Source organism: Eschrichtius robustus, chromosome 4 (assembly GCF_028021215.1).
Source record: "Eschrichtius robustus isolate mEscRob2 chromosome 4, mEscRob2.pri, whole genome shotgun sequence".
NCBI classification, from domain to species: domain Eukaryota; kingdom Metazoa; phylum Chordata; class Mammalia; order Artiodactyla; family Eschrichtiidae; genus Eschrichtius; species Eschrichtius robustus.
This window is the reverse complement of record NC_090827.1, coordinates 9,949,898-9,977,821: the sequence shown is the minus strand read 5'-3', so window position 1 is coordinate 9,977,821 and position 27,924 is coordinate 9,949,898. Positions and strand designations below refer to the sequence as shown.

The window sequence follows — 27,924 nt, the reverse complement described above, 5'->3', positions numbered from 1 at the left end:
CTGGAGCTCGTTTAGGCGGCGCTCTGAATCCCCTCTCCTCGCGCACCAGGAAACAAAGAGGCAAGAAAAAGTCTCTTGCCTCTTCGGCAGCTGCAGACTTTTTCCCAGACTCCCTCCCGGCTAGCCGTGGCGCACTAGCCCCTTCAGGCTGTGTTCACGCCGCCAACCCCAGTCGTCTCCCTGCAATCCGACTGAAGCCCGAGCCTCAGCTCCCAGCCCCTGCCCGCCCCGGCGGAGGAGCAGACAAGCCTCTCGGGCTGGTGAGTGCTGCTCGGCGCCGAGCCTCTGTGTGGGAGTCTCTCCGCTTTGCCCTCTGCACCCCTGTGGCTGCGCTCTCCTCCGTGGCTCCGAAGCTTCCTCCTCCGCCACCCGCAGTCTCCGCCCGCGAAGGGGCTCCTAGTGTGTGGACACCTTTCCTCCTTCACAGCTCCCTCCCACTGGTGCAGGGCCCATCCCTATTCTTTTGTCTCTGTTGTTTCTTTTTTCTTTTGCCCTACCCAGGTACGTGGGGATTTTCTTGCCTTTTGGGAGGTCTGAGGTCTTCTGCCAGCGTTCAGTAGGTGTTCTGTAGGAGTTCCACATGTAGCTGTATTTCTGCTGTATTTGTGGGGAGGAAGGTGATCTCCCCGTCTTACTTGTCTGCCATCTTGGAGGTCTCTCTCTAGCTTTTACTTTTTTATAAATGTTACTTTATGTGTAGCAATTTCTAATATGTATAAAGCATTATTGATTGCACGCATGTTAACCTGTACCGTCTTGCTAAACAACATGTACTTTTCTTATTCAGCACAAGTTATTAATTCAGATCTTGGTAACTTGCCAGCTGTCCCAACAACATCCTGTGTGTCACCATAGAACTTATTAAAAATCCCATGTGTATTTATAAGAAGGCTGATCAATCATTCAGGAAAGGTCAAAGTATAAGTCTGAGTCAGCTGTGCTGGCAATTGTGTTTTTACAAAGTAATTCCTCTCAACTTATTTCCCTTATTTCTAGTGTGCCTCCTGGGCTTGAAGGCATGAAAGAGCAAGACCTCTGCAACAAGATAATGGCTAAAATATTAGAAAATTATAATACCCTGTTTGAAGTGGAGTATGTGGAAAGTGATAACCAGAGGTGTGAAAACCTAGCGAGGCTTATCATAGTAAAAGTAAGTAACTTTGGTGTTTAATTTTCAGTATTGCTGTATTTTTAATGGAAGATATTTTATTTAATCATTCTCTGTTATAAAAATTCCTTATGGATATACTTTCAGATTATTATTCCTATGTTGAATTCTTTTTACAAAATCTATTCTTTGTATCAAGTGTTTGTTAAACTGATATATATTCTTCTAAGATTGGAAAATAATTGTGGATTGATGTTTCCTTGCTGCTATAAAATCATCTCAAAAGCACTTACATGAGCCCAGAGATATGGTCAATTGGGTACACCACCTTTTTATAGAAGCCTGGTGTTAATAGCAGGGATACGTGCTTAGGTCTGTGTCCAGAAGTGTTAGCTTACCAAGTAGACTGCGGATTCCTGAAGAAAGTATTACTATGTCTTTTTGTCTCTCTTGTTCCTGGCACACTTCCAAGTTCAACTAGAGACTGTAAGTCTCATATGTGCGGTCCTTGGTAACTGTCACCAGTAAAGGGGACTAGTTTTAAAACCTATAAAGGAATCTTGACAATACTATCTAAATCTTTTTATCATTGGCTGATAATTTATAACATATCTTTTACACGTTAGGTTAATGCATGTAGTTCTCTAAGATTTACAACTGAGAGTCAAAGGGTAAACATCCAAACCAAGTCCTTCAGGTAGCGACTAGAGGGAAGGCATCTTATTTCTTTATCATTCGTATTGAGGTAAATCTTGATGGAACTGATATGGGAGGTTCCCTCAAGAGGTTTCCTGAGACTTATCACATTTACAGACCACACTATTGTTGATTCATATGGCACTTCGTTTGGGCACTGAAGGGCTATTTTCATTTCTTCTTCCAGTTGAGGCATGACATTGAAGAAGAAATGAAAGGTAAGGGGTATCGTGTAGCACCCAACCGAAACAGCAAAAGACCGAAATGAGGTTTTCTGAACTAGGGCTCATGTGTGAATACAACAGACTCCGTATAGGGGATAGCGTGCGTATGAGAGGAATGCATTGGACAAGAATCTTGCCAACCTGATAAAGAGAACTTTAAACTGAAATCTGAGGAAAAGGAAGAACAATGCTCAGATGAAATGAGCTACTTTGGAGAATATCAAGTGTAGCATAAAGTGGAGGTAATGTGGTAGCTGAGAAAATATCAGTGATTCACAGAGAATATTAAAAATATATAACTTTTATCAGTTTTGCTATGAAAAATTAAAATAGTTTTCTAAATAGAAAAAAATCTACCTTAAATATGTTTATCTGACTCCTATAGTGCTTTGCAAAGGGTCTCTTTTTAAAATATTAAAAAGTGACTGACTTTGTTTCAGCTGTATCACGGATAAACACTTTTTAACACATACCTTTTAACTAGGGCTGATAAGATAATATGGTAAACCTAAAATAGAATGAAAATAGATAAATATGATCTCCTAAGCAAGACAGACTTGCTGAGATACAGATAATCACTAGAATACACCAACAGGAGCTTACATGCTGTACAAATAAAATAACACCTGTTGAGATCTTTGGAAGAGTGCCCTGCATGGAAATCCTTGAGCTACTAGGTTTAAGCATGAGAGTACAAGATACATAAACTGAAAACACTGAGGGAGTCAAATACGGATATCTTAGGTGGATGAATATGACTGCTCCTCTCCTAATGCAAGTTTCAAATCTGGCAGATAAATGTCATCATTGGAAACTCCATGTCTATACTCTGAAGCATCATTCTGTTAAAGCAGAATATTTAATGCGTTTTTTTACTGATCTTGCTGATAGTCTTACCTCTGAGATGGTAAATAATGCAACAAGGAAGCATGGTTTTCTGGATCTAATTATAACCAATAAGGATGGAATGGAAGTTATGGAAATTAGTTTAATGGGATGTACCAGGGCCATTTTAAGGTCCATAACAATAAAGAATGTGCTAGCCATGGTTAGATATGTAAACCTGGACATTGTTTAGAAAGCAGATTTTTCTAAAATTCCTAAGATTGTAGAAACATTAGATATAAGCCAAAAGGAAGCTAGATTGAAAAGGGATTGGGAGGTTCACAATGATGTCATTAACATACTGAAAAATAGGAAGAATGGAAGAGCAGCTAAGAAAAACAAGGTATCATTCTCATGAGCTCAGCTTTTAGAAGGATGTATACAAAAAGAGTAAACAGGCACAGAACAAGTGATAAATACACTACAGTGACAGAGACTCGAAATATCTGAGCTGAGAATAATCTGAGTCTCATAAAAAGTACTGAGACAGAGGAAAGGGCTTTTAAAGGGAAAAAGTACTAAACCTATCCACTGACACACCTCTGTGTGCCCCAGTGTAGGAGCCAAAGTGTTGGATGACATTCTCATGATACCCTTGTGGGCTAAATGAAAATTGGGGACCCAGACAAATACAAATTTGGTTGCATTTGGACCAGGATGAAGAACTTTGACCAGAGTGTTGGAACATAGATTGCTGTTCAGTTCAGGGGAGGTCTCTACATGTGTTTGTGTCATTCTCAGTATTTTAATCATTGGCTTGAACGAGCACATACTTAGCACTTTTGTGAGTGAAATAAAGCTGGAAGAATAGGTCAGATATTGGATGGCTGGATATGTAGACCAACAAAATGGTGTGTGTGTGTGTGTATAGCCCTTTCCCTATTCTTTCTTGCTTTAAAAAAACCCCAAAAACCCAGTTTTATTTGGGTCTGCAGCAGTGTGCTTAGGTCAGACGGACCCCAACAGATGGATGAGTCATAAATGGTCTATAATACTATCCTCTTTAGTCAGTGATTGACTTAAAGGTTGGCTGTGACACAGTTCTGGCCAAGGAGATGTAAGGGAAAGTGTGCTGGGAAAGATGTAAGGGAAAGTGAGGGCTCTGGGAAATATTTTCATTCCTGATTACCGAAAAGAGAATGATTTAAGAGATCAGAGCTGTGGTTGCCTCTGCGTGGAGTTGGGGGTGGCAGCAGTGGTTATGATTGACGAAGAAAGTACCCCAGGGAGCCCTCTGGGGTGACGAAAATGTTCTCAATAGGGAAGTGGGTTATATGGGTGTATGCATTTGTCGAAACTCTTTCAACTGTACACCTAAAATTTATGCATTTTACTGTATATAAATTATTATGTAAATTTTAATAAAAAAGAAAGAGAATAGGCCTCTGGGTCAACATGCCCCTGCTCCCATCCTGCTTTCAGATATTCTCATGTGAAAGCAGAATGCGGGGCGCTGGCACCATCACCTTTTGCCCTTGATGAATGTACCACTGACACACTGAGGTTGGCAGCCAAAGTAGGAAAAAGACTCAGTTCCTCATCGTTGCTCATCTGCTGAGCCAACCCTCAACACGCATACCTCTGGACTTTTAGTTATGAGAGGGAAATATATGTCGTCATAGGATAAACTACTTTTAGTGCAGTAGTCTGTTTCTTGCAACAAAAGCATCACGTCTGATGGAATCAGTATAATTGGAAAGTCCTGTACTTAGATTCATGGCCAAGAGGAGACCAAAATTAATTAATAATAGTTCAATTAAAATATGCATGGATTTAAGTTAACTTCTAACACGGTATGAAATGTCAGTGTGATGTGATTGCCAAAAAAACAAAAAACAAAATAAAACAAAAAACTGCAGATTGATTCACTGAGTATACTGAGTAATATTTAGAATAAAGAACGTATGTCTCCCTGCACTTGGTGTAGATCAGGCAGCATCTATAGCATCAGATCTGATTCTGAGTACTGTGTTCACCCTCTCCTGACAATCACCACTGGTCGTCACTTATTCTCACTAAATATGTATCTGCCTGGGTGACTGTCTTTTACTTCAGTTCCCATACTGCTGATGACTTCTAAACCATAACTCCTAGCCTCGACCTATCGGAAGAGCAATAGAGCCATATTTCTCACTACCTTTGAAAAACCATATGGTGCCTGAAATTGCTCACGCCCACAACATCATCTCCAAAACTTTGTCTGCGTTCTACCCTCTCCAACCTTAGTTTGCCGGCCACCGGTCTGCCAAGCTGGAAGCCTTAGTTTGCCCTTAACTCCTCCTCCTTTACCATTCCCGCTGGCACTCACATTCTGCCTTAGACATCTCTCTTGAAATGGGTGTCTTGTGTCCACCCCACCCCCCAATGCTTTAGATTAGGCCCTTATTACAGCCAACACAGTTTCAAACTGTTCTCCCACCTCTAGACTCACCCTCTCTCCATCTCCTTTCTACCAGTGATACAATGATGTTCCCCCAAAACAAACCTTATCATAGCATAGTCTTGACTTAAGTAAGCAAACCGTTTACTGTTATTGTTTTGCTCTCCCCCACTTTTGCTGACAATATACAATCAAAACTTACTTACTTGAAATTTAGGCCCTTTATACTCTGTCTGCAAGCCAAACATTCCCCGTTAAATGCTTGAATGAATTTTGAATTGTTCTTATCTTCTTCCTATTTCTCTGGCCTCTCTTCCATCTCCTTTGAGGTCTCTTCCTTCTGAGTCAGAATTAAACATTATTTCCTATGTTCATTCTTAGGCCTTCAGTCTAGAGCTCTCCCTGGCCAACCATACGTCTATATCTAACTACCTAATGCTCACCTGTACCTGCATGTCCTGTGGATTGTCTCATCATCTTTCCTTGCCCTTGAAGATCTGAATGCTCCATTTGAATTCTGGGGCATAATGAATGGCCCGTCCATCCACACAGTCACTCCACGTTGATGTCCATCAATCACTAAAACCTGTTCATTCTGCTGCTTAAGTATTTCATAAATCTCTCCCACACTCACTGGTGCTTCCTCATAGCCTCTCATCCAGGCAGGAGAATTCTACACCTGGCCCATTATCACATGCACCTGGTGACCCAGACTGAGTCAGAAAACTCAAGGCAGGGCTCCAAAACCTGTATTTTAAAAGGCTTCCTTGGAGATTGGTTCAAGATGGCAGAGTAGAAGGACATGCTCTCACTCCCTTTTTCGAGAACACCAAAATCACAACTAACTGCTGAACAATCATCGACAGGAAAACACTGGAACTCACCAAAAAAGCCACCCCACATGCAAAGACAAAGGAGAAGCCGCAGTGAGATGGTAGGAGGGGCGCAATCACAATAAAATCAAATCCCATAACCGCTGGGTGGGTGACTCACAAACTGGAGAACACTTATACCACAGAAGTCCACACACTGGAGTGAAAGTTCTGAGCCACACGTCAGGCTCCCCGACCTGGGGGTCTGACAACGGGAGGAGGAATTCCTAGAGAATCAGACTTTGAAGGCTAGAGGGATTTGATTGCAGGACTTTGGCAAGACTGGGGGAAACAGAGACTCTACTCTTGGAGGGCACACACAAAGTAGTGTGCGCATGGGGAGCCAGGGGAAGGAGCAGTGACCCCATAGGAGACTGAACCAGACCTACCTGCTAGTGTTGGAGGGTCTCCTGCAGAGGCGGGGGGTGGCTGTGGCTCACCGTGAGGACAAGGACACTGGCAGCAGAAGTTCCGGGAAGTACTCCTTGGCGTGAGCCCTCCCAGAGTCTGCCATTAGCCCCACCAAAGAGCCCGGGTAGGCTCCAGTGTTGGGTTGCCTCAGGCCAAACAAGCAACAGGGAGGGAACCCAGCCCCACCCATCAGGAGACAAGCGGATTAAAGTTTTACTGAGCTCTGCCCACCAGAGCAACAGCCAGCTCTACCCACCACCAGTCCCTCCCATCAGGAAGCTTGCACAAGCCTCTTAGATAGCATCATCCATCAGGAGACAAGCGGATTAAAGTTTTACTGAGCTCTGCCCACCAGAGCAACAGCCAGCTCTACCCACCACCAGTCCCTCCCATCAGGAAACTTCGACAAGCCTCTTAGATAGCATCATCCACCAGAGAGCAGACAGCAGAAGCAAGAAGAACTACAGTCCTGCAGCCTGTGGAGCAAAAACCACATTCACAGAAAAATAGACAAGATGAAAAGGCAGAGGGCTATGTACCAGATGAAGAAACAAGATAAAACCCCAGAAAAACAACTTAATGAAGTGGATATAGGCAACCTTCCAGAAAAAGAATTCAGAATAATGATAGTGAAGATGATCCAGGACCTCGGAAAAAGAATGGAGGCAAAGATCGAGAAGATGCAAGAAATGTTTAACAAAGATCTAGAAGAATTAAAGAACAAACAGAGATGAACAATACAATAACTGAAAAGAAAACTACACTAGAAGGAATCAATAGCAGAATAACTGAGGCAGAAAAACGGATAAGTGACCTGGAAGACAGAATGGTGGAATTCACTGCTGCGGAACAGAATAAAGAAAAAAGAATGAAAAGAAATGAAGACAGCATAAGAGACCTCTGGGACAACATTAAACGCACCAACATTCGCATTATAGGGGTCCCAGAAGGAGAAGAGAGAGAGAAAGGACCCGAGAAAATATTTGAAGAGATAATAGTCGCAAACTTCCCTAACATAGAAAAGGAAATAGCCACCCAAATCCAGGAAGTGCAGAGATTCCCATACAGGAAAAACCCAAGGAGAAACACGCCGAGACACATAGTAATCAAATTGGCAAAAATTAAAGACAAAGAAAAATTATTGAAAGCAGAAAGGGAAAAATGACAAATAACATACAAGGGAACTCCCATAAGGTTAACACCTGATTTCTCAGCAGAAACTCTAGAAGCCAGAAGGGAGTGGCATGATATATTTTAAGTGATGAAAGGGAAGAACCTACAACCAAGATTACTCTACCTGGCAAGGATCTCATTCAGATTTGATGGAGAAATCAAAAGTTTTACAGACAAGCAAAAGCTAAGAGAATTCAGCACCACCAAACCAGCTCTACAACAAATGCTACAGGAACTTCTCTAAGTGGGAAACACAAGAGAAGAAAAGGACCTACAAAAACAAACCCAAAACAATTAAGAAAACGGTAACAGGAACATACATATCGATAACTACCTTAAACGTGAATGGATTAAATGCTCCAACCAAAAGACATAGACTGGCTGAATGGATACAAAAACAAGACCCGTATATATGATGTCTACAAGAGACCCACTTCAGACCTAGGGACACATACAGACTGAAAGTGAAGGGATGGAAAAAGATATTCCATGCAAATGGAAATCAAAAGAAAGATGGAGTAGCAATACTCATATCAGATAAAATAGACTTTAAAATAAAGAATGTTACAAGAGACAAGGAAGGACACTATATAATGATCAAGGGATCAATCCAAGAAGAAGATATAAAAATAATAAATATATGTGCACCCAACATAGGAGCACCCCAATACGTATGGCAACTGCTAACAGCTATTAAAGAGGAAATCGACAGTAACACAGTAATAGTGGGGGACTTTAACACCTCACTTACACCAATGGACAGATCATGCAAACAGAAAATTAATAAGGAAACAAGCATTAAATGACACAATAGACCAGATAGATTTAATTGATATTTATAGGACATTCCATCCCCAAACAGCAGATTACACTTTCTTCTCAAGTGCGCATGGAACATTCTCCAGGATAGATCACATCTTGGGTCACAAATCAAGCTTCGGTAAATTTAAGAAAACTGAAATCATATCAAGCATCTTTTCTGACCACAACGCCATGAGATTAGAAATCAATTACAGGGGAAAAAAACGTAAAAAACACAAACACATGGAGGCTAAACAATGCGTTACTAATTAACCAAGAGATCACTGAAGAAATCAAAGGGGAAACCAAAAAATACCTAGAAACAAATGACAATGGAGACACAATGACCCAAAACCTATGGGATGCAGCAAAAGTTCTAAGAGGGAAGTTTATAGCAATACAAGCCTACCTCAAGAAACAGGAAACATCTCGAATAAACAACCTAACCTTGCACCTAAACAATTAGAGAAAGAAGAACAAAAAACCCCCAAAGTTAGCAGAAGGAAAGAAATCATAAAGATCAGATGAAAAAAAAAATGAAAAAGAAATGAAGGAAACAATAGCAAAGATCAATAAAAGTAAAAGCTGGTTCTTTGAGAAGATAAACAAAATTGAAAAACCATTAGCCAGACTCATCAAGAAGAAAAGGGAGAAGACTCAAATCAATAGAATTAGAAATGAAAAAGGAGAAGTAACAACTGACACTGCAGAAATAGAAACGATCATGAGAGATTACTACAAGCAACTCTGTGCCAATAAAATGGACAACCTGGAAGAAATGGACAAATTCTTAGAAATGCACAACCTTCTGAGACTGAACCAGGAAGAAATAGAAAATATGAACAGACCAATCACAAGCACTGAAATTGAAACTGTGATTAAAAATCTTCCAACAAACAAAAGCCCAGGACCAGATGGCTTCACAGGCAAATTCTATCAAACATTTACAGAAGAGCTAACTCCCATCCTTCTTAAACTCTTCCAAAAAATTGCAGAGGAAGGAACACTCCCAAACTCATTCTATGAGGCTACCATCACCTTGATACGAAAACCAGGCAAAGATACTACAAAAAAAGAAAATTACAGACCAATATCACTGATGAATATAGATGCAAAAATCCTCAACAAAATACTAGCAAACAGAATCCAGCAACACATTAAAAGGATTATACACCATAATCAAGTGGGATTTATCCCATAGATGCAAGGATTCTTCAATATACACAAATCAGTCAATGTGATACACCATATTAACAAATTGAAGAATAAAAACCATATGATCGTCTCAGTAGATGCAGAAAAAGCTTTTGACAAAATTCAACACCCATTTATGATAAAAGCTCTCCAGAAAATGAGCATAGAGGGAACCTACTTCAACATAATAAAGGCCATATATGACAAATCCACAGCAAACATCATTCTGAATGGTGAATAACTGAAAGCATTTCCTCTAAGATCAGGAACAAGACAAGGATGTCCACTCTCACCACTATTATTCAACATAGTTTTGGAAGTCCTAGCCACGGCAGTCAGGGAAGAAAAAGAAATAGAAGGAATACAATTGGAAAAGAAGAAGTAAAACTGTCACTGTTTGCAGATGACATGATACTATACATAGAGAATCCTAAAGATGCCACCAGAAAACTACTAGAGCTAATCAATGAATTTGGTAAAGTTGCAGGATACAAAATTATGCACAGAAATCTCTTGCATTCCTATACACTAATGATGAAAAATCTGAAGGAGAAATTAAGGAAACTCTCCCATTTGCCATTGCAACAAAAAGAATAAAATACCTAGGAATAAACCTACCTAGGGAGACAAAAGACCTGTATGCAGAAGACTATAAGACACTGATGAAAGAAATTAAAGATGATACCAACAGATGGAGAGATATACCATGTTCTTGGATTGGAAGAATCAATATTGTGAAAATGACTATACTACCCAAAGCAATCTACAGATTCAATTCAATCCCTATCAAATTACCAATGGCATTTTTTACAGAGGTAGAACAAAATGTCTTAAAATTTGTATGGAGACACAAAAGACCCCAAATAGCCAAAGCAGTCTTGAGGGAAAAAAATGGAGCTGGAGGAATCAGACTCCCTGACTTCAGACTGTACTACAAAGCTACAGTAATCAAGACAATATGTTACTGGCACAAAAACAGAAATATAGATCAATGGAACAGGATAGAAAGCCCAGAGATAAACCCACGCACCTATGGCCAACTAATCTATGACAAAGGAGGCAAGGATATAGAATGGAGAAAAGACAGCCTCTTCAATAAGTAGTGCTGGGAAAACTGGACAGCTACATGGAAAAGAATGAAATTAGAGCACTGCCTAACACCATACACAAAAATAAACTCAAAATGCATTAAAGACCTAAATGTAAGACCAGGCACTATAAAACTCTTAGAGGAAAACATAGGAAGAACACTCTTGGACATAAATCACAGCAGGATCTTTTTTGATCCACCTCCTAGAGTAATGGAAATAAAAATAAAAATAAACAAATGGGACCTAATGCTTTTGCACAGCAATGGAAGCCATAAACAAGACAAAAAGACAACCCTCCGAATGGGAGAAGATATTTGCGAATGAATCATCGGACCGAGAATTAATCTCCAAAATATATAAACAGCTCATGCAGCTCAATATTAAACAAACAACCCAATCCAAAAATGGGCAGAAGGCCTAAATAGACATTTCTCCAAAGAAGACATACAGACGGCCAGAAGAACATGAAATGCTGCTCAACATCACTAATTATTAGAGAAATGCAAATCAAAACTACAATGAGGTATCACCTCACAGCAGTTAGAATGGGCATCATTAGAAAATCTCCAAACAACAAATGCTGGAGAGGGTGTGGAGAAAAGGGAACTCTTGCACTGTTGGTGTGAATATAAATTGTTACAGCCACTATGGAGAACAGTATGGAGGTTCCTTAAAGAACTGAAAATAGAATTACCATATCACCCAGCAATCCCACTGCTGGGCGCATATACCCAGAGAAAACTATAATTCAAAAAGACACATGCACCCCAATGTTCATTGCAGCACTATTTACAATAGCCGGGTCATATGGAAGCAACTGAAATGCCCATCAACAGACGAATGGATAAAGAAGATGTGGTACATATATACAATGGAATATTACTCAGCCGTAAAAAGGAACAAAACTGGGTCATTTGTAGAGACGTGGATGGATCTAGAGACTGTCATACAGAGTGAAGTAAGTCAGAAAGAGAAAAACAAATATCGTATATTAGCGCATATACATGGAACCTAGAAAATGGTACAGATGAACCGGTTTATCGAGCAGAAATTGAGACACAGATGTAGAGAAAAAATGAATGGACACCAAGGGGCGAAAGCCGCGGGGGGTGGTGGTGGTGGTGTGATGAATTGGGAGATTGGGATTGACATGTAGACACTGATGTGTATAAAATGGATGACTAATAAGAAAAAAAAAAAGTTTGATAGTGGAATGGACTTGGAATCTTTGACCACCTAAGACAGCTCCTTGAATTTTGTAGGTGTCTAAAATAATATTCAGTAATTCTTTGCCACCTGTTGATCTTAGTGAACTAAATAAGGCTTTTGTCTTAGCTTTCTTAATAAGTTATAACACAGAGAAAAGTGCATAAGTCATAAGTTTAAATATAAACTTATGACTTTTGTGAGTTATGTGAACTCCCACTAGTATAACCGCTACTCAGATCAAGAAACAGAACTTTCCCAGCACCTCGGAAGCCCTCCTTATACCATTTCCTGGTCATGGCCCCTGCTTTCTGCCCCCAAAGTAACCATTATCTTCACCATAAATTTGTTTTGCCCAGTTTTGAATTTTTTAAAAAGAAACCATACAATGTATATCATTTTATGCCTGCCTTGTTTTGCTGAATATTGCTCATGAGTTTTATTTCTGTTGTTGCTTGTAGCAAGGCTCACTTATTTTTATTGTCTTCTATATTTTATTATGTAAATGCAAAATATATTCTAATGATGAAAAAAGAAATTAAAAAAAAATAATAAAAGGCTTCCTTGGTAATTTCAAGTAATCAGCCAAATTTGGGAATTGATTGAGCCTCGGGAGACTACTACAGTAGCCTTTCTACTGGTTTCCCTGACTCTACTCTGCCCCTTGACACCATCTTCCATCTTCTGCTGCCTAAGTTACTACTTCCTGTCATGTAAATATGAACGTACTACTCCCCATATCAAAATTCTTCAGTGGATCCTCTTCACCCATCCTTATATCTCAATCTTGGCATGACAAACAAGGCTTTCCATGATTTGAACTCACCCTACCTATTCACACTTCTTTCCCACCACTCCCGCCCATACATTTGGTGTTCTAGCAGTCATTGATAGAAACCTATCACAGTATGGTTTCTATCCATTGAAATGGTAGAAACCATGTCATTTCAGGCCTCGTGCTTGTCAAGCTGGTGAACACATTGCCTGACACTGAAAATTCCTTGATTAATGACCGGACTCATTATATTACTGAAAATAATGTCTATGATCATAATTTCTACATAGTATAAAAGTAATAACAATGAGTGTCTTCAAATTAGTTGAATGGAACTGGGAAACATGACAATTCACTGAATACTTCATGACTTCCATATCTAAGAAAAGGTATCAGATACTTCTAAAGTGTTTAGCTGTTCTGGAAGGAGCACTGATATTAGGTTAAGAAGGCTTGTATCTGTATCCTGGCTACTCAGCAATGTGACTGCGTAATTTATGATATCTCTGTTCCTCTTTCCTGCTGTATAAAATGGTGAAAGTCCTATAGATTTGTTGTGGGATTTAAACCATTAATACTTGTGGAAGTATTTTCAAAGCCAGTTAAGTAGTGTAGAAATGTAAAGTATTGCAACTTTTTTTGGGGTGGGGTGGGGTGATAATATAGGGTGAAGAGTAACTGATGAAGCCTTTGGCTTACTTTTGAAACCATCTGGTCAGAGATACTTTAGTAAATATATTAATAAGCTTAGAGCGCAGAGTTAAGAATTCTAGTTCTAGAATCAGATTGGCTTAGAATTTACAATTTGTGTGACTCTGGGCAAATTATTCAATCTCTCCTTCAACCTTGACTTCCTCATCTGTAAAATAAGAAAAATATCTGTAACTAATTTGGTTGTTGTTTGTTACGATTAAATGAGATAATGATGGCCAGTTTTCAATAAATTTTAGCTTTTAAATAAAGAAATTATTAGGGTCACATCACCTTTATGATATCACCTTATTTCCCTTTACCTTAAAGGGTATCAGGCTTGGTAACAGAAGGAAAACAGTCAAAAGCAGAAAAATAAAGTTGCCAATCAGATGTGTTACTCATGATGGAACACCTGCTACTTCTAGGCATTTTTTACTATTCAGTATTCTAGTTTTCTCAGTATAGTTAAATTAAGCATCTTTTTATCTTTGGGAAGCAAGAATCTGATTGCATCCTCAATGGACAGAAGAGTGTAATTTTAGTATTTAATGTATCTCTCCAGATCTGCTTTTTAAAAATGAATTAATTCATAAACCATAAAACTCTTTGAAGTGGAAGTTTTATGGATGAATGGGGTATTAAGTGGCTCTGTGAAAGATGACTGGGATTTCAGCACGTTGGTGGGGAGAGGGAGGGAGGTGTGGGGAACAGAAACCCTTCTAGGTAGAAAGGATGTTTTAGGACACGGAGGGTTCATGTAGTGGTGACTGAACATTTCTGGCTGGGCCATAGGAAGTAACAGGAGAAAGCTAGATACTAGAGTTAAGTTAGCATGGAGTTTAACTAAGTAGCTAAAACTTATAGGAATAGGAAAATGACGAAGGGTTTTAAGAACAGGATGGATTTGATTTAAACTATACTTTAGATTTTTACTTTATCCCTTTGGCACGAGCAGGAAGTTGATGTGAGTCGGTAAAGCATATTTGTAGCAAGCTGTCAGTCTATTTCTGCCCAGCTGACTCTGGTCAGGGCCACAAAACTGATCGTGGCTTCTGTAACACCCTCCTCGGCCTCCCTTCCAGACAGGCTTCCTCTACCAGGAGGTCAAAGCAGAGATAAGGACAAAGGTGTACCTGCGTGCTTCCTCCTGCAGCTCCATTTCCCTGCCGTTCTCTGCGTGTGAACCTCGGGCCCTGCAAGGTTTTTCCAGATTTTGCAGTGGTTTGGCCGTGTCTACCACATCTAGCAACTTCAGTCACAGGAATTTTGGATAGACCTCTTAGGACTGTGACATTTGGGGAAATCTGTAGTCTGCTGGAGGTCTGAGAATGTGTATGTTGGCTATTGGGCTTTTGGTCCACATTTTGTTGAATTTGACAGGTAGTATTCACAGTTGGTTGTCTACAGTTATGGCCATTTCTTACTCAAGGTGAAGCTTTCTTTTTTCTTTTTCATTATTTTTATTGTAGGTTTCAAAGAAGAGCATAAGTGGAAGTGCCTTTATTTTGTCAAACTGGAAGGTCAAAGCTATATTTCTGAATAAATGGGTTAAGAGAATCACATCTTTCAAGTAGGCATCTAATAGCCATAGTTTAATTTCTCCAGCTTCAGAATAATTTTAGAGTTTCTCTCATAAGATGATTTAAGTGCAAACTTTAGTGAAGCTTTTCCCTTATCTGCGCTCAAGAATTAACTTAGTCACCTAAATACTTATATACACAAAGTTTGGTGGCAAAAATATGGTTGAAATAATGGACCGTGAAATCTAGGCTGCTTTCATTAAATAATCATCAGGTGCCTACCATGTGCAAAGCATTGTTCTAGGAACAGGGACTACATCAGTGAGTGATAGACAGAAGTCTCTGCCCTTTTGAAGCTTATATTCTAATGAGGATACAGTAAACAACAGACAGTAAACAAAGGATTAAGGAAATGGGTACTTTGTCAGACGGTGATATGTTCTATGGAGAGAAAGCAGGGGAGGACAGAAGTAGTGCTGGTAAATGTCATTTGCTGATTTAAATAAGATGAACAAAATGTTTCATCAACAAGGGACGTCTGAGCAGAGACTTGAAGGAGGTAAAGGAGCAAACCTTGAAGACCCTTGAGAGAGGAGCACTGCTGGTGGGGGAGAAGAGCTATCCAGAGGCCTGAGATGAAGGTATAGCTGGTCTGTGTGCTGAGCAGAGTTGAGAAGGCTGGTGTGGTTGGATTACAGTGAGCAAGGGGGAAAGTCAGAAGAAAAGGGGTCACATAGACAACAAGGGACCAGATCGTGTATGCTCTTACAGGTCATTGTAAGGACCTGGATTTTTATCCTGGCAGTTTTTTATTAGTATCGATCAGAAGAGTGCCATGATAGGACTTATCTACTCCAAGGATTACTCTAACTGCTACGCTGAGAATGGACTGTTGAGAGGGGCAGGCAGAAACAGGGAGACCCACTGGGAGTTTATCACAATAGTCACCTTAAGATACAGCGGCGGCTTGGACCCAGGTGGTGGCAGTGAAGGTGGTGAGAGGACCTGCCGTGTGAGTTAGGATGTGAAGGAGCAACACCATAGAAGGCCCTGGAGACTCCAGGTGGGCTGGAGAATGTTTGAGATGAGAGTAGGTGAGGAGGCAAGCTGGAAGAGTAGGGGGCTGTGAACAGAGGGTGGGGTGTTTGCAATAGTCATTTTGGACGTGGAACTGTCTGCAGGGATGGTGAGGTTTAAGTTGTGTTTATGAGAATGAGTGACTGACATGGAAGAAAAAAAGAAAATCATTGGAAAAGAGATAGTTAAAGGATGACAAACATGATGCTTTGTCCATATTGATCCTGAATTTACCCAGGAGGGTAGCAGATACTGAGGCGTACAGGAAGGCTGTGCGTTTGGTCTACCTAGTATATCCACATTATTTATATGCTTTGTGCATAAATTACGAGTATATATACTTAATGTATAGGGTTCATGTAGAGCCTCATATGTATGTACATACACAAAATAATGTGATTAATATGTTACTAAATATCTATCTAGAAGTATCTAGATGAGTCTCTTCCAAATAAACATTTTGTGAGACTGTCTTTACTAGACAGTGTGTTGCTATCACTTAGCATATCTTTGGGAATTTATTTAGAAATTGTCTTCAAATATATGTCATTCATGTGTCCTATTTTTTTATACATTGTTGGACTGGGAAATCCTTGTACTTTAATGCTTTATTTGATTACAAAAAGTAGTCAATAATCATTTTGAGCCGCAGCAGTTCACTAAGTTGGGGGCTAGTGATTAAATATTAACTTATGGTTTTAAAATTGAAATCTGGTTATAAAATAATTAATTATGCTGATTTTCCTGTGTGACTCACATGCAGACTCTCAAAACAGTTACTTTAAAATGTTTTGAGCAAAAGGAAAATCTTACAACAGTGATTAGTTAAGGGACATGCTCACTTATCAATATATGTTTTGGCAAGTCTGATGACAACGTTTATTCCATTCCTGTAGAGTCATTTATCATATAAACTGGTGTATCACATAAACTTCCTAGAACGTTTCCCATGTCTTTTTCATGCTCAAAAACATTGCGCGTGTCTCCATTTTTCATTTAGAGCTATAATCTAAAATTAACTTCAACACGTTTGTTCACTTTTTTTTTTTTTCTTTCATTTAATGCCTACTCTGTGTACAGATCTGGACTAAGTGCTGGGCCTCTTCAGAAAATAAGACATGTCTCTGTCCCTAAGGGAATTTGCAGTCTACAACACACAAACAAAATCAGTGCAGGAACAGAGGGGTGGAAAGGAGAAGGGAGACTTTATGCAGATACTGTGCTAAGTTCTTCTACTCATATGATCTCATTTACTTCTCAAAGTAATCCTGGAAAGTAAGTGATCTTAATTCTGTTTTGCAGATGAGGAAATCTAAAGAGTAAATTATTCAAGGTCAGTAGCAGTAAATAACAGCTGGGTTTTGAACTCAAAGTACTGATTACAGGCGAAGTACAGAAATAACCAAAATTGTAGTTTTAAATTGGAATATCAGTACCATGAACATTTATACATTATTCATTCTGTATCTATTATAGCAATTTAGTATCAGGGAAGGACTTGAATTCTGTTCTTCTGACTCTAGTCCTACATGTTGTTACTACTACCGGTCTTTTCTGTAGCCCTTCAAGAATACTCCAAACTGGGTAGCAGTGGAGTCATAATAGAAAATAAAAAATGTTTTGGTTTTTATGTTGTTGTTTGATATTTGTGATTTAGCTGTGTTGTCTCTTTGTGTGGGTGAACTTACATAGTAAGAATGACTAACTTGTACCCACCAAAATCTGTAGGTTATCATTTTGAGCACCGAGGAACTCAGAGGTGACACTAAATTCATCCGCTCATTTTGTCAGATCAAACCTTTCTTTGGATCATGAGCTGTGCCTTTTAGATTGCTTCTAAGTTTGAAGGTTAAAAAATATTCAATGATGGTTAATAAAAGCAAAGATAAAATAGCATGATAGAATGTTGTTTGCTTGCATGACTCAAATGGGCACCTTCCAGTAGTGGAAACTGATTAGATTATCAATAAGTATAAAGCATTAAGTAATAAAAGTAGTTTTAAAACTTATTACTTAGCTTGGGGTACTTTTATGGCTCCAGTTTTTAGATCATAGTCACATATTTACAATTCAGATTACTAATTTCTTCTCCCCAGACATTTTGTTTTGTAGAGTGCTTACAGATAAACATTAGAAGGTCATGTCTGCTTAGAAATCACTGGAATAGATTAGATATATATGTGCCAGGTGTTAAGTTCCTTCTTTCCTATTGTGAGGAATGTTTAACAGAAGATAGACTAAATTGCTTTTGCTTGTGAAAACATTATTATACTGTATAACCTTTACTTACAGTGAGAAAGCAATACTTTGGGACTGACACCTCAGAAGTTGCCTACTTTAAATCATTATATTGTGTATATTTAGCAAATAGGGGCACTCAGTAAATAGCAAGAGAATATTTGAAGATTTTCAAAGATTACTTGTATTTGCTTTAGAACTGAATTTCTGCTGTTTTCGTCAGTTGGCCTCCTAGGGATAGAGGTTATACTTCTGTGGACCAGAAGTGCTTAGAAAGTCGTATCCCTCCAGGAGCAGCCTTTAACCAATGACTGAGGAGTATGGAGGTATAAATTCCCAACCTTACTCCTTGGGTGGAATAATTCTGGGGTGTGTATTTTATAGAGTTTCCCAGAACTTCCCTCTAAGTTGAAGCTTTAGAACCACTGAAAAAGCTTTAGTAGCTTAGTAATGACACCCCTTACTAACTACCTTCTCCCTCCATTATTGTCCCATTCCCCTGCTGAACTACCCATATCAACTACCTACCCTCGATCCTTGTTGCAGGGTCTACTTCTGGTTGGGAGAGTGGAGTTCCAACTAAGACATCTCAAATTCTCTTCCCCCTAGGAAGCCCTCTCTCATTCTCCAGGTACAGTTAATCCCCATCTCCTGTGTTGTCTTAGGATGCTCTCTCTCTCCTTTTATGAGAACAAGTCTCACCTTCTGCCTGGGAAAGTTGGTTTTTTCTCTTGTATTGCATTATAAGTTCTTCAAAGTTAAGAAAAATATCTCATATTTACATGTACATTGGGTTTGCTCTAAAAGTTGTGGAATCACTCATACGTTCTTATGTCTTCCAAAGCACTTATTCTAGTTCCTTATATTTACTCAGAAATATCAATTGAATTGCACCATGTATGTATAAATAAAAGTTGACTCAAATTTATTTCAGGAAAGTCATAGTAACTCTTTTGTGCATTAGTAATCATTCACATTTATAGAGTATACAATAAAAGTTTGTGTAACAGAACTCCACCTAACTAATTTGCTAGATTAATCAATTCTCTGCATTTGTTTTTAAAGCACAGTGACTGCTTTCCATTGGCAACTCTGAAGGCTTGTGGCTAATAGACTATTCTCTTATATACTTTTTAAAAATATATATATGTTTATTGGAATATAACTGCTTCACAACTGTGCTAGTCTCTGTCGCACAACAAAGTGAATCAGCCATATGCATACATACATCCCCATATCCCCTCCCTCTTGAGCCTCCCTCCCACCCTCCCTATCCCACCCTTCTAGGTCTTCACAAAGCACCGAGCTGATCTCCCTGTGCTATGCAGCTGCTTTCCACTAGCTATCTATTTTACATTCGGTAGTGTATATATGTCGATGCTACTGTCACTTCGCCCCAGCTTCCCCCTCCCCCCCCGTGTCCTCAAGTCCATTTTCTATGTCTACATCTTTATTCCTGCCCTGCCACTAGGTTCATCAGTACCAATTTTTTTTTTTTTTTTTTTTAGATTCCATATATATGCGTTAGCATACGGTATTCGTTTTTCTCTTTCTGACTTACTTCACTCTGTATGACAGACTCTAGGTCCATCCACCGCACTACAAATAACTCAATTTCGTTTATTTTTATGGCTGAGTAATATTCCATTGTATATATGTGCCACATCTTCTTTATCCATTCATCTGTCAATGGACATTTAGGTTGCTTCCATGTCTTGGCTGTAGTAAATAATGCTGCAATGAACATTGGGGTGCTTGTATCTTTTTGAATTATCTCCTGAGCAGATATATGCCCAGGAGTGGGATTGCTGGATCATATATTAGCTCTATTTTTAGTTTTTTAAGGAACCTCCATGCTGTTCTTCATAGTGGCTGTACCAATTTACATTCCCACCAACAGTGTAGGAGGGTTCCATTTTCTCCACACCCCCTTCAGCATTTGTTATTTGCAGACTTTTTTTTTAAATTTTATTTCATTTTTGGCTGTGTTGGGTCTTCATTTCTGTGTGCAGGCTTTCTCTAGTTGCCGCAAGTGGGGCCTACTCTTCGTTGCGGTGCACGGGCTTCTCAATGCCGTAACGTCTCTTGTTGCAGAACACGGGCTCTAGGCATGCAGGCTTCAGTAGTTGCAGCACGTGGGCTCAGTAGTTGTGGCACACAGACCCTAGAGTATGCAGGCTTCAGTAGTTTGGCACGTGGGCTCAGTAGTTGTGGTGCACAGGCTTAGTTGCTCCACAGCATGTGGGATCTTCCTGGACCAGGGATTGAATGCATGCCCCCTACATTGGCAGTCAGATTCTTAGCTACTACGCCACCAGGGAAGTCCTGTAGACTTTTTAATGATGGGCATTCTGACCAGTGTGAGATGGTACCTCATTGTAGTTTTGATTTGCATTTCTTTAATAATTAGTGATGTTGAGCATCTTTTCATGTGCCTATTGGCCATCTGTATGTCTTTTTTGGAGAAATGTCTGTTCAGGTCTTCTGCCCATTTTTTGATTGGGTTTTTTTGTTTTATTGTTGTTGAGTTGTATGAGCTGTTTGTATATTTTGGAAATTAATCCCTTGTCAGTTGCATCATTTGCAGATATTTTCACCCAGCCCGTAGGTTGTCTTTTTTCTTTTTTTTAATGGTTTCCTTTGCTGTGCAAAAGCTTATAAGTTTGATTAGGTCCCATTTGTTTATTTGTGCTTTTATTTCTATTGCCTTGGAAGACTGACCTAAGAAAGTATTTTTACGACTTATGTCAGAGAATGTTTTGCCTATATTCTCTTCTAAGAGTTTTATGGTGTCATGTCTTATATTTAAGTCTTTAAGCCATTTTGAATTTATTTTTGTGTATGCTGTGAAGGTGTGTTCTAACTTCCTTGATTTGCCTGCGGCTGTCTAACTTTCCCAACACTACTTGCTAAAGAGACTTTTTCCCCATTGTATACTCTTGCCTCCTTTGTCAAAGATTAATTGACTGTAGGTGTATGGGTTTATTTCTGGGCTCTCTATTCCATTCCATTGATCCATATGTCTGTTTTTGTGCCAATACCATGCTGTTTCGATTACTGTAGCTTTGTAGTATTGTCTGAAGTCTGAGAGCATTATGCCTCCAGCTTTGTTCTTTTTCCTCAGGATTGCTTTGGCAATTCTCGGTTTTTTATGGTTCCATATAAATTTTAGGATTATTTGTTCTAGTTTTGTGAAAAATGTCATGGGTAATTTGATAGGGATCACATTAAATCTGTAGGTTGCTTTGGGTAGCATGGCCATTTTAACAGTATCAGTTCTTCCAGTCCAAGAGCATGGGATATCTTTCCATTTCTTTGAATCACCTTCAGTTTCCTTTATTACTGTTTTGTAGTTCTCAGTATATGTCTTTCACCTCCTTGGTGAGGTTTATTCCTAAGTACTTTTTTTTTTTGATGAGATTTTAAAAGGGATTGTTTATTTACATTCCCTTTCTGATATTTCATTGTTAGTGTAAAGAAATGCAACTGATTTCTGTGTGTTAATCTTGTATCCTGCTACATTGCTGAATTCATTTATCAGTTCTAGTAGTTTTTGTGTGGAGTCTTAGGGTTATCCATAATATATTAATATAGCATCATGTCATCAGCATATAATGATAATTTTACCTCTTCCCTACCAATCTGAATACATTTTATTTCTTCTTCTTGTCTGATTGCTGTGGCTAGGACTTCCAGTACTATGTTGAATAGAAATGGTGAGAGTTGGCATCCTTGTCTTGTTCCAGATTTTAGCAGGAACGCTTTCAGCTTTTCACCATTGAGAATTATATTGGCTGTGGGTTTGTCATAAATAGCTTTTATTATGTTGAAATATGTTTCCTCTATACTCACTTTCGTAAGGATTTTTATCATGAATGAATGTTGAATTTTATCAAATGTTTTTTCTGCATCTATTGAGATGATCCTGTGGTTTTTGTCTTTTCTTTCGTTGATGTGTTGTATCACATTGATTGATTTGCATATGTTGAACTATCCTTGTGACCCTGGGATGAATCCAATTAGGTCGTGGTGTATGATCTTTTTTATGTGTTGTTGGATTCGGTTTGGTAATATTTTCTTGAGAATTTTTGCATCTATATTCATCAAAGATATTGGCCTGTAATTTTCTTTTTTGGTGGTATCTTTGTCTGGTTTTGGTATCAGGGTGATGGTGGCTTCATAGAATGTCTTTAGGAGTATTCCTTCCCCTTCAAACTTTTGGAAGAGTTTGAGAAGGATCAGTATAAGTTCTTCTTTGTATGTTTGGTTGAATTCACCTGTGAAACCATCTGTTCCTGGATTATTGTTTGTAGAGAGTTTTCTTTTATTAACAGATTCTATTTCACTACCAGTGATCGGTTTGTTCAAGTTATCTATTTCTTCTTGATTCAGTTTTGTTGGGCTGTATATTGCTAGAAATTTGTCCATTTTTTTCTAGGTTGTCGAATTTGTTGGCATATAATTGTACAGTTTCTCTTTTGGTGTGTGTGTGTGTGTGTGTGTGTGTGTTTCTGTGGTATCAGTTGTGATTTCTCCTCTTTCACTTATTATTTTCTTCACTTGGGTCTTTGCTCTTTTCTTCTTGGTGAGCCTGGCCAGAGGTTTGTCAATTTTGTTTACTCTTTCGAAGAACCAGCTGTTGGTTTTATTCATTTTTCTATTTTTTTGTCTCATTTTATTTATTTCCTCTCTTTATTACTTCCTTCTGCTGACTTTAGGTTTTCTTTTAATTCTTGTAGGTGGTGGGTTAGGCTGTTTATTTGAGATTTTTCTTTTTTCTTGAAGAAGGCATGTATTGCTATGAACTTCCCTCTAAGAACTGCTTTTGCTGCATCCCATAGATTTGGTATGGTTCTGTTTTTATTGTCATTTGACTCAAGGTATTTTTTAATTTCTTCTTTGATTTCATCATTGACCTATTGTTTTTTTAGTAGCATGTTGTTTAGTCTCTATATAATCATTTTTTTCTTGTTTCTTTTTCTGTGGTTTATTTCTAGTTTCATGCCACTGTGGTCAGAAAAGATGCTTGAAATAATTCTATACTCCTAAATTTGTTGAGGCTTGTTTTGTGCCCTAATGTGTGGTGAATCCTAGAGAATGTTCCATGTGCACATGAAAAAAAAATGTTTTCTGCTTTTTTTTGGATGTAATGTCCTGAAAATAGCAATAAAGTATAATTTGAACCACCATTTATTAAACACCTACTGTGTAGCAGTTAGTATTCTGTGAACTGGAGCTATAGCATTTAATTTTTTTTAAAAAGTCTCTGCCCTCGTGGACTTTGCCTCTTTAGGAGGGGGACACAGACAGTAAACAATTAAGAAAATTAATATGACATTTGATGATACATTCTGTGAAGAAAATTAAAACCATGATAAGGACTTGAGATTAATGGTGTATGAGAGGAGAGAGGGAAGTTGTCATCACTATTTCCTATAGAAAATTGAGGGAAGCCCCTCTGAGATGAGTGGAGATCACAATGATATGGTGGAGCAAGCCATATAGACATGAGGAGGAAGAGCATCCCAGGCAGGGAGACCAGCAGGTAAAAAGGCCTGAGTCTGGCACTCGCTCACTCGCCTCTGACAACAGATTCAAACCCCTGTGCAAATCAGTAAAAAGTAGAGCTTCTTCAGGACTGTGAAACAAGAAAGCATGGTGGGCTAATATGCACATATATTAAGAATAGATCTGAAATCACCAGCACAACATATGGACACCTAAACCAATCTTAAACCAGTTGTTACTGTTACAGAAGTAAAGCAAGTTGAGAGTAACTGGGGAGAGCTGATTTTGATGAGGCTGTTACAAAAAGCCTCTCCAAAGAGGTGACAGAGGAGCTGAAGGAAGAGAAAACTGTAATGGATTGTAATAATAAGATCAGAAGTCTAGATTCTAATGTTTAATGATGCTTAAATCTTTAACCATCTCTTGCTATATTCATTCTTATCCCTTTTTCTTTAATCAGAAATGACTGGTTGCCATTCTCTGTAAAACAATTTTCAACATTCTCTGTAAAGCAATTTTAAAAGACAGTTAAGGTTGTACTTGTGACTATTATAGTTGCAGTTTATAAAGTAAAAGTAATGAGTTCAAAATATATCTGAAACTTAACTACTTCTCACCTCTTCCCTTTATATTTCCCTGGTCCAAGCCCAAGAACAGATTTCTTCCCAAAAGTTTACATAATGAAAATCTGTTAAATGCTATTTTAATTCAATTTGTTCCCTTTATTTATGTAAAGATAACATCGTATTACTTTTGAGTTTTAAGAAAACATCCTGTTCATTTGTTATAGTCAGTCAAATTAAGATTCATTTTGCAAATACAGTTGAATTAAAGTGGAGACTTTTATGGTATTGTAAGGAGTGGTCTGCAATCTGCCAATGACATTTATTGGATCCTGGTTGTGTGCAAAGTAGCAGTGTGTTATGTATCTTTTTCCTGTAGGAGGCCTTAGGCTTGGGCTGTTACACCCACTTGTAATCATATCAGCATTGCTCTCTATCATCTCTCCAACTCACTAAATTTGGTCAAATCACTTGTGTGGTTTGATTCCAGCATACCAATTGCAGCTCTCTAACAACCTCTGCCTGTCATAATAACAGCTTCTTTGCCACCTACCCTCACCCATTATTATATTACTCAGGTAGTAAGAAAATGTATTATTATCTGATTCTCAATATCATGGAGATCCATCACATTTCTTTAATGGTTGGAAATTAATACTAAAGGCAAGGGAAATGTAAGAGTTGACATTGTTTTCTTTATTCGTTCAAAAAACGCTTATTAAATACCTACAGAATGCTGGGGATACACTGGGCAAATCCTTACCCACATGAACCTTAAAGTCTACTGGAGGTGATGTACAATAAATAAATCAAAATGTAAAACAAAATCGTGAATTACAAATTAGAATAAGTACTGTGTTTGAAGTAAAGCAGGTTAATAAGAGAAGAGAGTAATCAGGAGAGCCACTTTAGATGGGGTTGTTAAAGAAGGCCTCTTGGAGGAGGTGACATAGGAGCTGAAGGAGGAGAATATACCAGCCATGCTAAAGAAATGGTGGAGAGGCATTCCAAGGAGAGGGAATGTGAAGGACGAATACTTGAAGGCAGGAAAGGACTTGGAGTATTTGAAGGTAGAAAAGGTGGCCATTGTGTCTGAGGCATAGTAAGGGAGGGGTAAGTGGTGTGAGATGAGGTTAGAGAAGAAGGCAAGGGCTAGATCACGCGAGGCTATGTAGGTTATGGTAAATAGTTTGGATTTTATTCCTGGAGTAATGATGAGACATTGCTTGAGGAATGACATCATCTGATTTACGTATACAAAGCTTATAGAAAGCAGGATGATTGAAGTAATTTAGGTGAAAAATGATGGCTATGACTGGGTTGGCTGTGTACACAGAGAGAAGTGAATGAATCCCAGTTACTTTGGAGAGTGCTGACTGGACTTGATGATAGGTTTAATGATGGGAGGTATGGGAAAGGGAGGAATCAAGGTTGATACCTAAGACATTGGCTTGAGCAACTGGGTACCATTTGCTAATCTGGGGAAGAAACTCAAGGACTGACATAAATTATTTTGCTGATAAATCAAAAGCTCAGGTTTGGACATAAATTTAGGTGCTTATTAGACAGCAAGGTAGAGTTGCCAAGTAAGCAGTTAGACTTAAGTAGCTTAGGAGAAATGTGAAAGATAGTGATACAGATTTGGGAGTCATTAGGATATTGGTTGTATTTAAAAGAAATGAAAGTGTTCTGAGATCATTATATATTTGGGAAAAGAAGAATTCTCTACATCAACCCTTGAGTCACTCCAATTTCATTCAACTATTTATTCAACACATATTTATTGAGCTCCTACTATACAAGGCACTTTTCAGTGGCATTGTAGTTTTAGTAATGAGTAAGGGAGACCAATTATTTACCTTCATAGGACTTCTATTTAGTAGAGGATACACAAAACGAACCAATAACTAGTAGATATGTAACTTTATTGTATAGAGGAGAAGCAGCAGCCAAGGAGATCATGTGGAGTTGGTCCATGAGGTAGGCAATTTTTTCCCCCTATCAGTGATGATGTGGCAGCTATTAGAAGGAATCACCTGGGTCAGATGTTGCTAACTGAGTAAGATAGAAACCAAGCTGTGAGTGACTGTTTTCAGCACTTTCTGTGGCTAGTGACCAAAAAAACAAACAAACAAAACACACAGATTTGGGGGCACTGAAGATGAAGAAGTAGATGTGGTGAAGACAGCTGTTTTGGAGGTGTGTGCTCTAAAGGAAAGCAAATAACATGGGACCACAGCTAGTGAGAGAACTAAGATGAAGGAAGTTGTTTTTTTGGTTGTTGTTTTTTGTTTTTAAAGATAATTACAGAGCACGCATGTGATTATGGGAATGATCTAGTGGAGAGGGAGTGGGAGGGGAGAATTGAAAGTGACGTCCTTGAGAAGGTGAGAGGAGATGGGCTCAAAGGTGGCGTGGAGGGAATGGCTGATTAGGACCAGAATCTTCCATTGTAACTGGAGGGACGTAGAGTGGTTTGTAAATTTGATGGTGGGGTAATGAGAAGCTTCTCTGATGCCTCTTTTTTCCAATGAAGCAAGAATGGAAGGAAATGGGTTTGAGAAGAGAGGAGGAGACATGAAATGTCATCTTGGAGAGTGGAAAATCATGTTACTAAAGAAGTATAGCAGGATTGCTGTGGATTAGAGAGGGTTCATTCAAGATTTATGGTAATAAATTTAACATGACACAGTCAACCAATTCTATAATTTTTTTCCAGCCACTTTCAGTTGCTCCATTCCCAGCACAGAGAAGGCATATAGCCGGATTCATCCAAGGTCGTCCTTTTGTGAAATAAATGCAGTGATTGAGGACGAGAGGAAGAAAACGAAGGGCATTAGCAAAGGAATGAAAGGTCATGAAGTGTAAGCTGATTAAGGAGAGAATTAAAAACAGGAGGAATGCACAAAGGGATTGTGAAAGGTTAGAAAAGGGATATTGTTCATTGATTTGGTTTACTCATTCACCACAACAGTTGAGCTTCTACTGTGTGCCAAACAGTGTTCCAGGCCTTGTGGATATATCCGTGAGTGATATAGGTCTTCTCACAGAGTAGGGAGAGATGGACAGTGAAGAATTAAAACCACTAAATATTAAAGTGAGATATTGCTGAGCGCTATGAAGAAATAGAGAGAGCCCCAGTGGGAGGGGGGAACAGTGGTGACTCAGATAAGGTGTTCCAGGGAGGGAGTCCTCTCTAGTGAAACTGAACAGAGACCTGGATGAAGTGTGGGCACACAGTGTGAATAGCTGGGAGCAGGCGGGCTAGGCTGAGAGAACGGCACGTGCTTTTCTATTTTTTATTGTCATTAGTAGGTGAATGGAAAGGCCAACAAAGCAGTGACAAACAAGGTATTTTTTCTTTCCCTATTGTATTTTTAAATGGTGTTTTCATGATACAGTGGGTTTAAGCAATTGGTTTTTGCTCAGGTCTTTACAGTGGGCAGTCAGTTCATTCAGAAGTCTCGTTCAAGTAGAAATGTTTAAAATAAATATAAGTATACCCTATA

General features: G+C 38.8%; 1 protein-coding gene across 3 annotated transcripts in view; it reads left to right on the top strand.

Annotated features, from left to right (window-relative positions):
- The window catches only part of FAM13A (family with sequence similarity 13 member A), a 342,137-nt gene that overhangs the window by 124,187 nt on the left and 190,026 nt on the right, over positions 1-27,924 (top strand). For all 3 annotated transcript variants that reach the window (XM_068542447.1, XM_068542446.1, XM_068542445.1), the window contains exon 5: positions 997-1,150. In XM_068542447.1, coding sequence (XP_068398548.1) covers positions 997-1,150 — 154 coding nt within the window. The remainder of the gene's footprint in view (positions 1-996; positions 1,151-27,924) is intronic.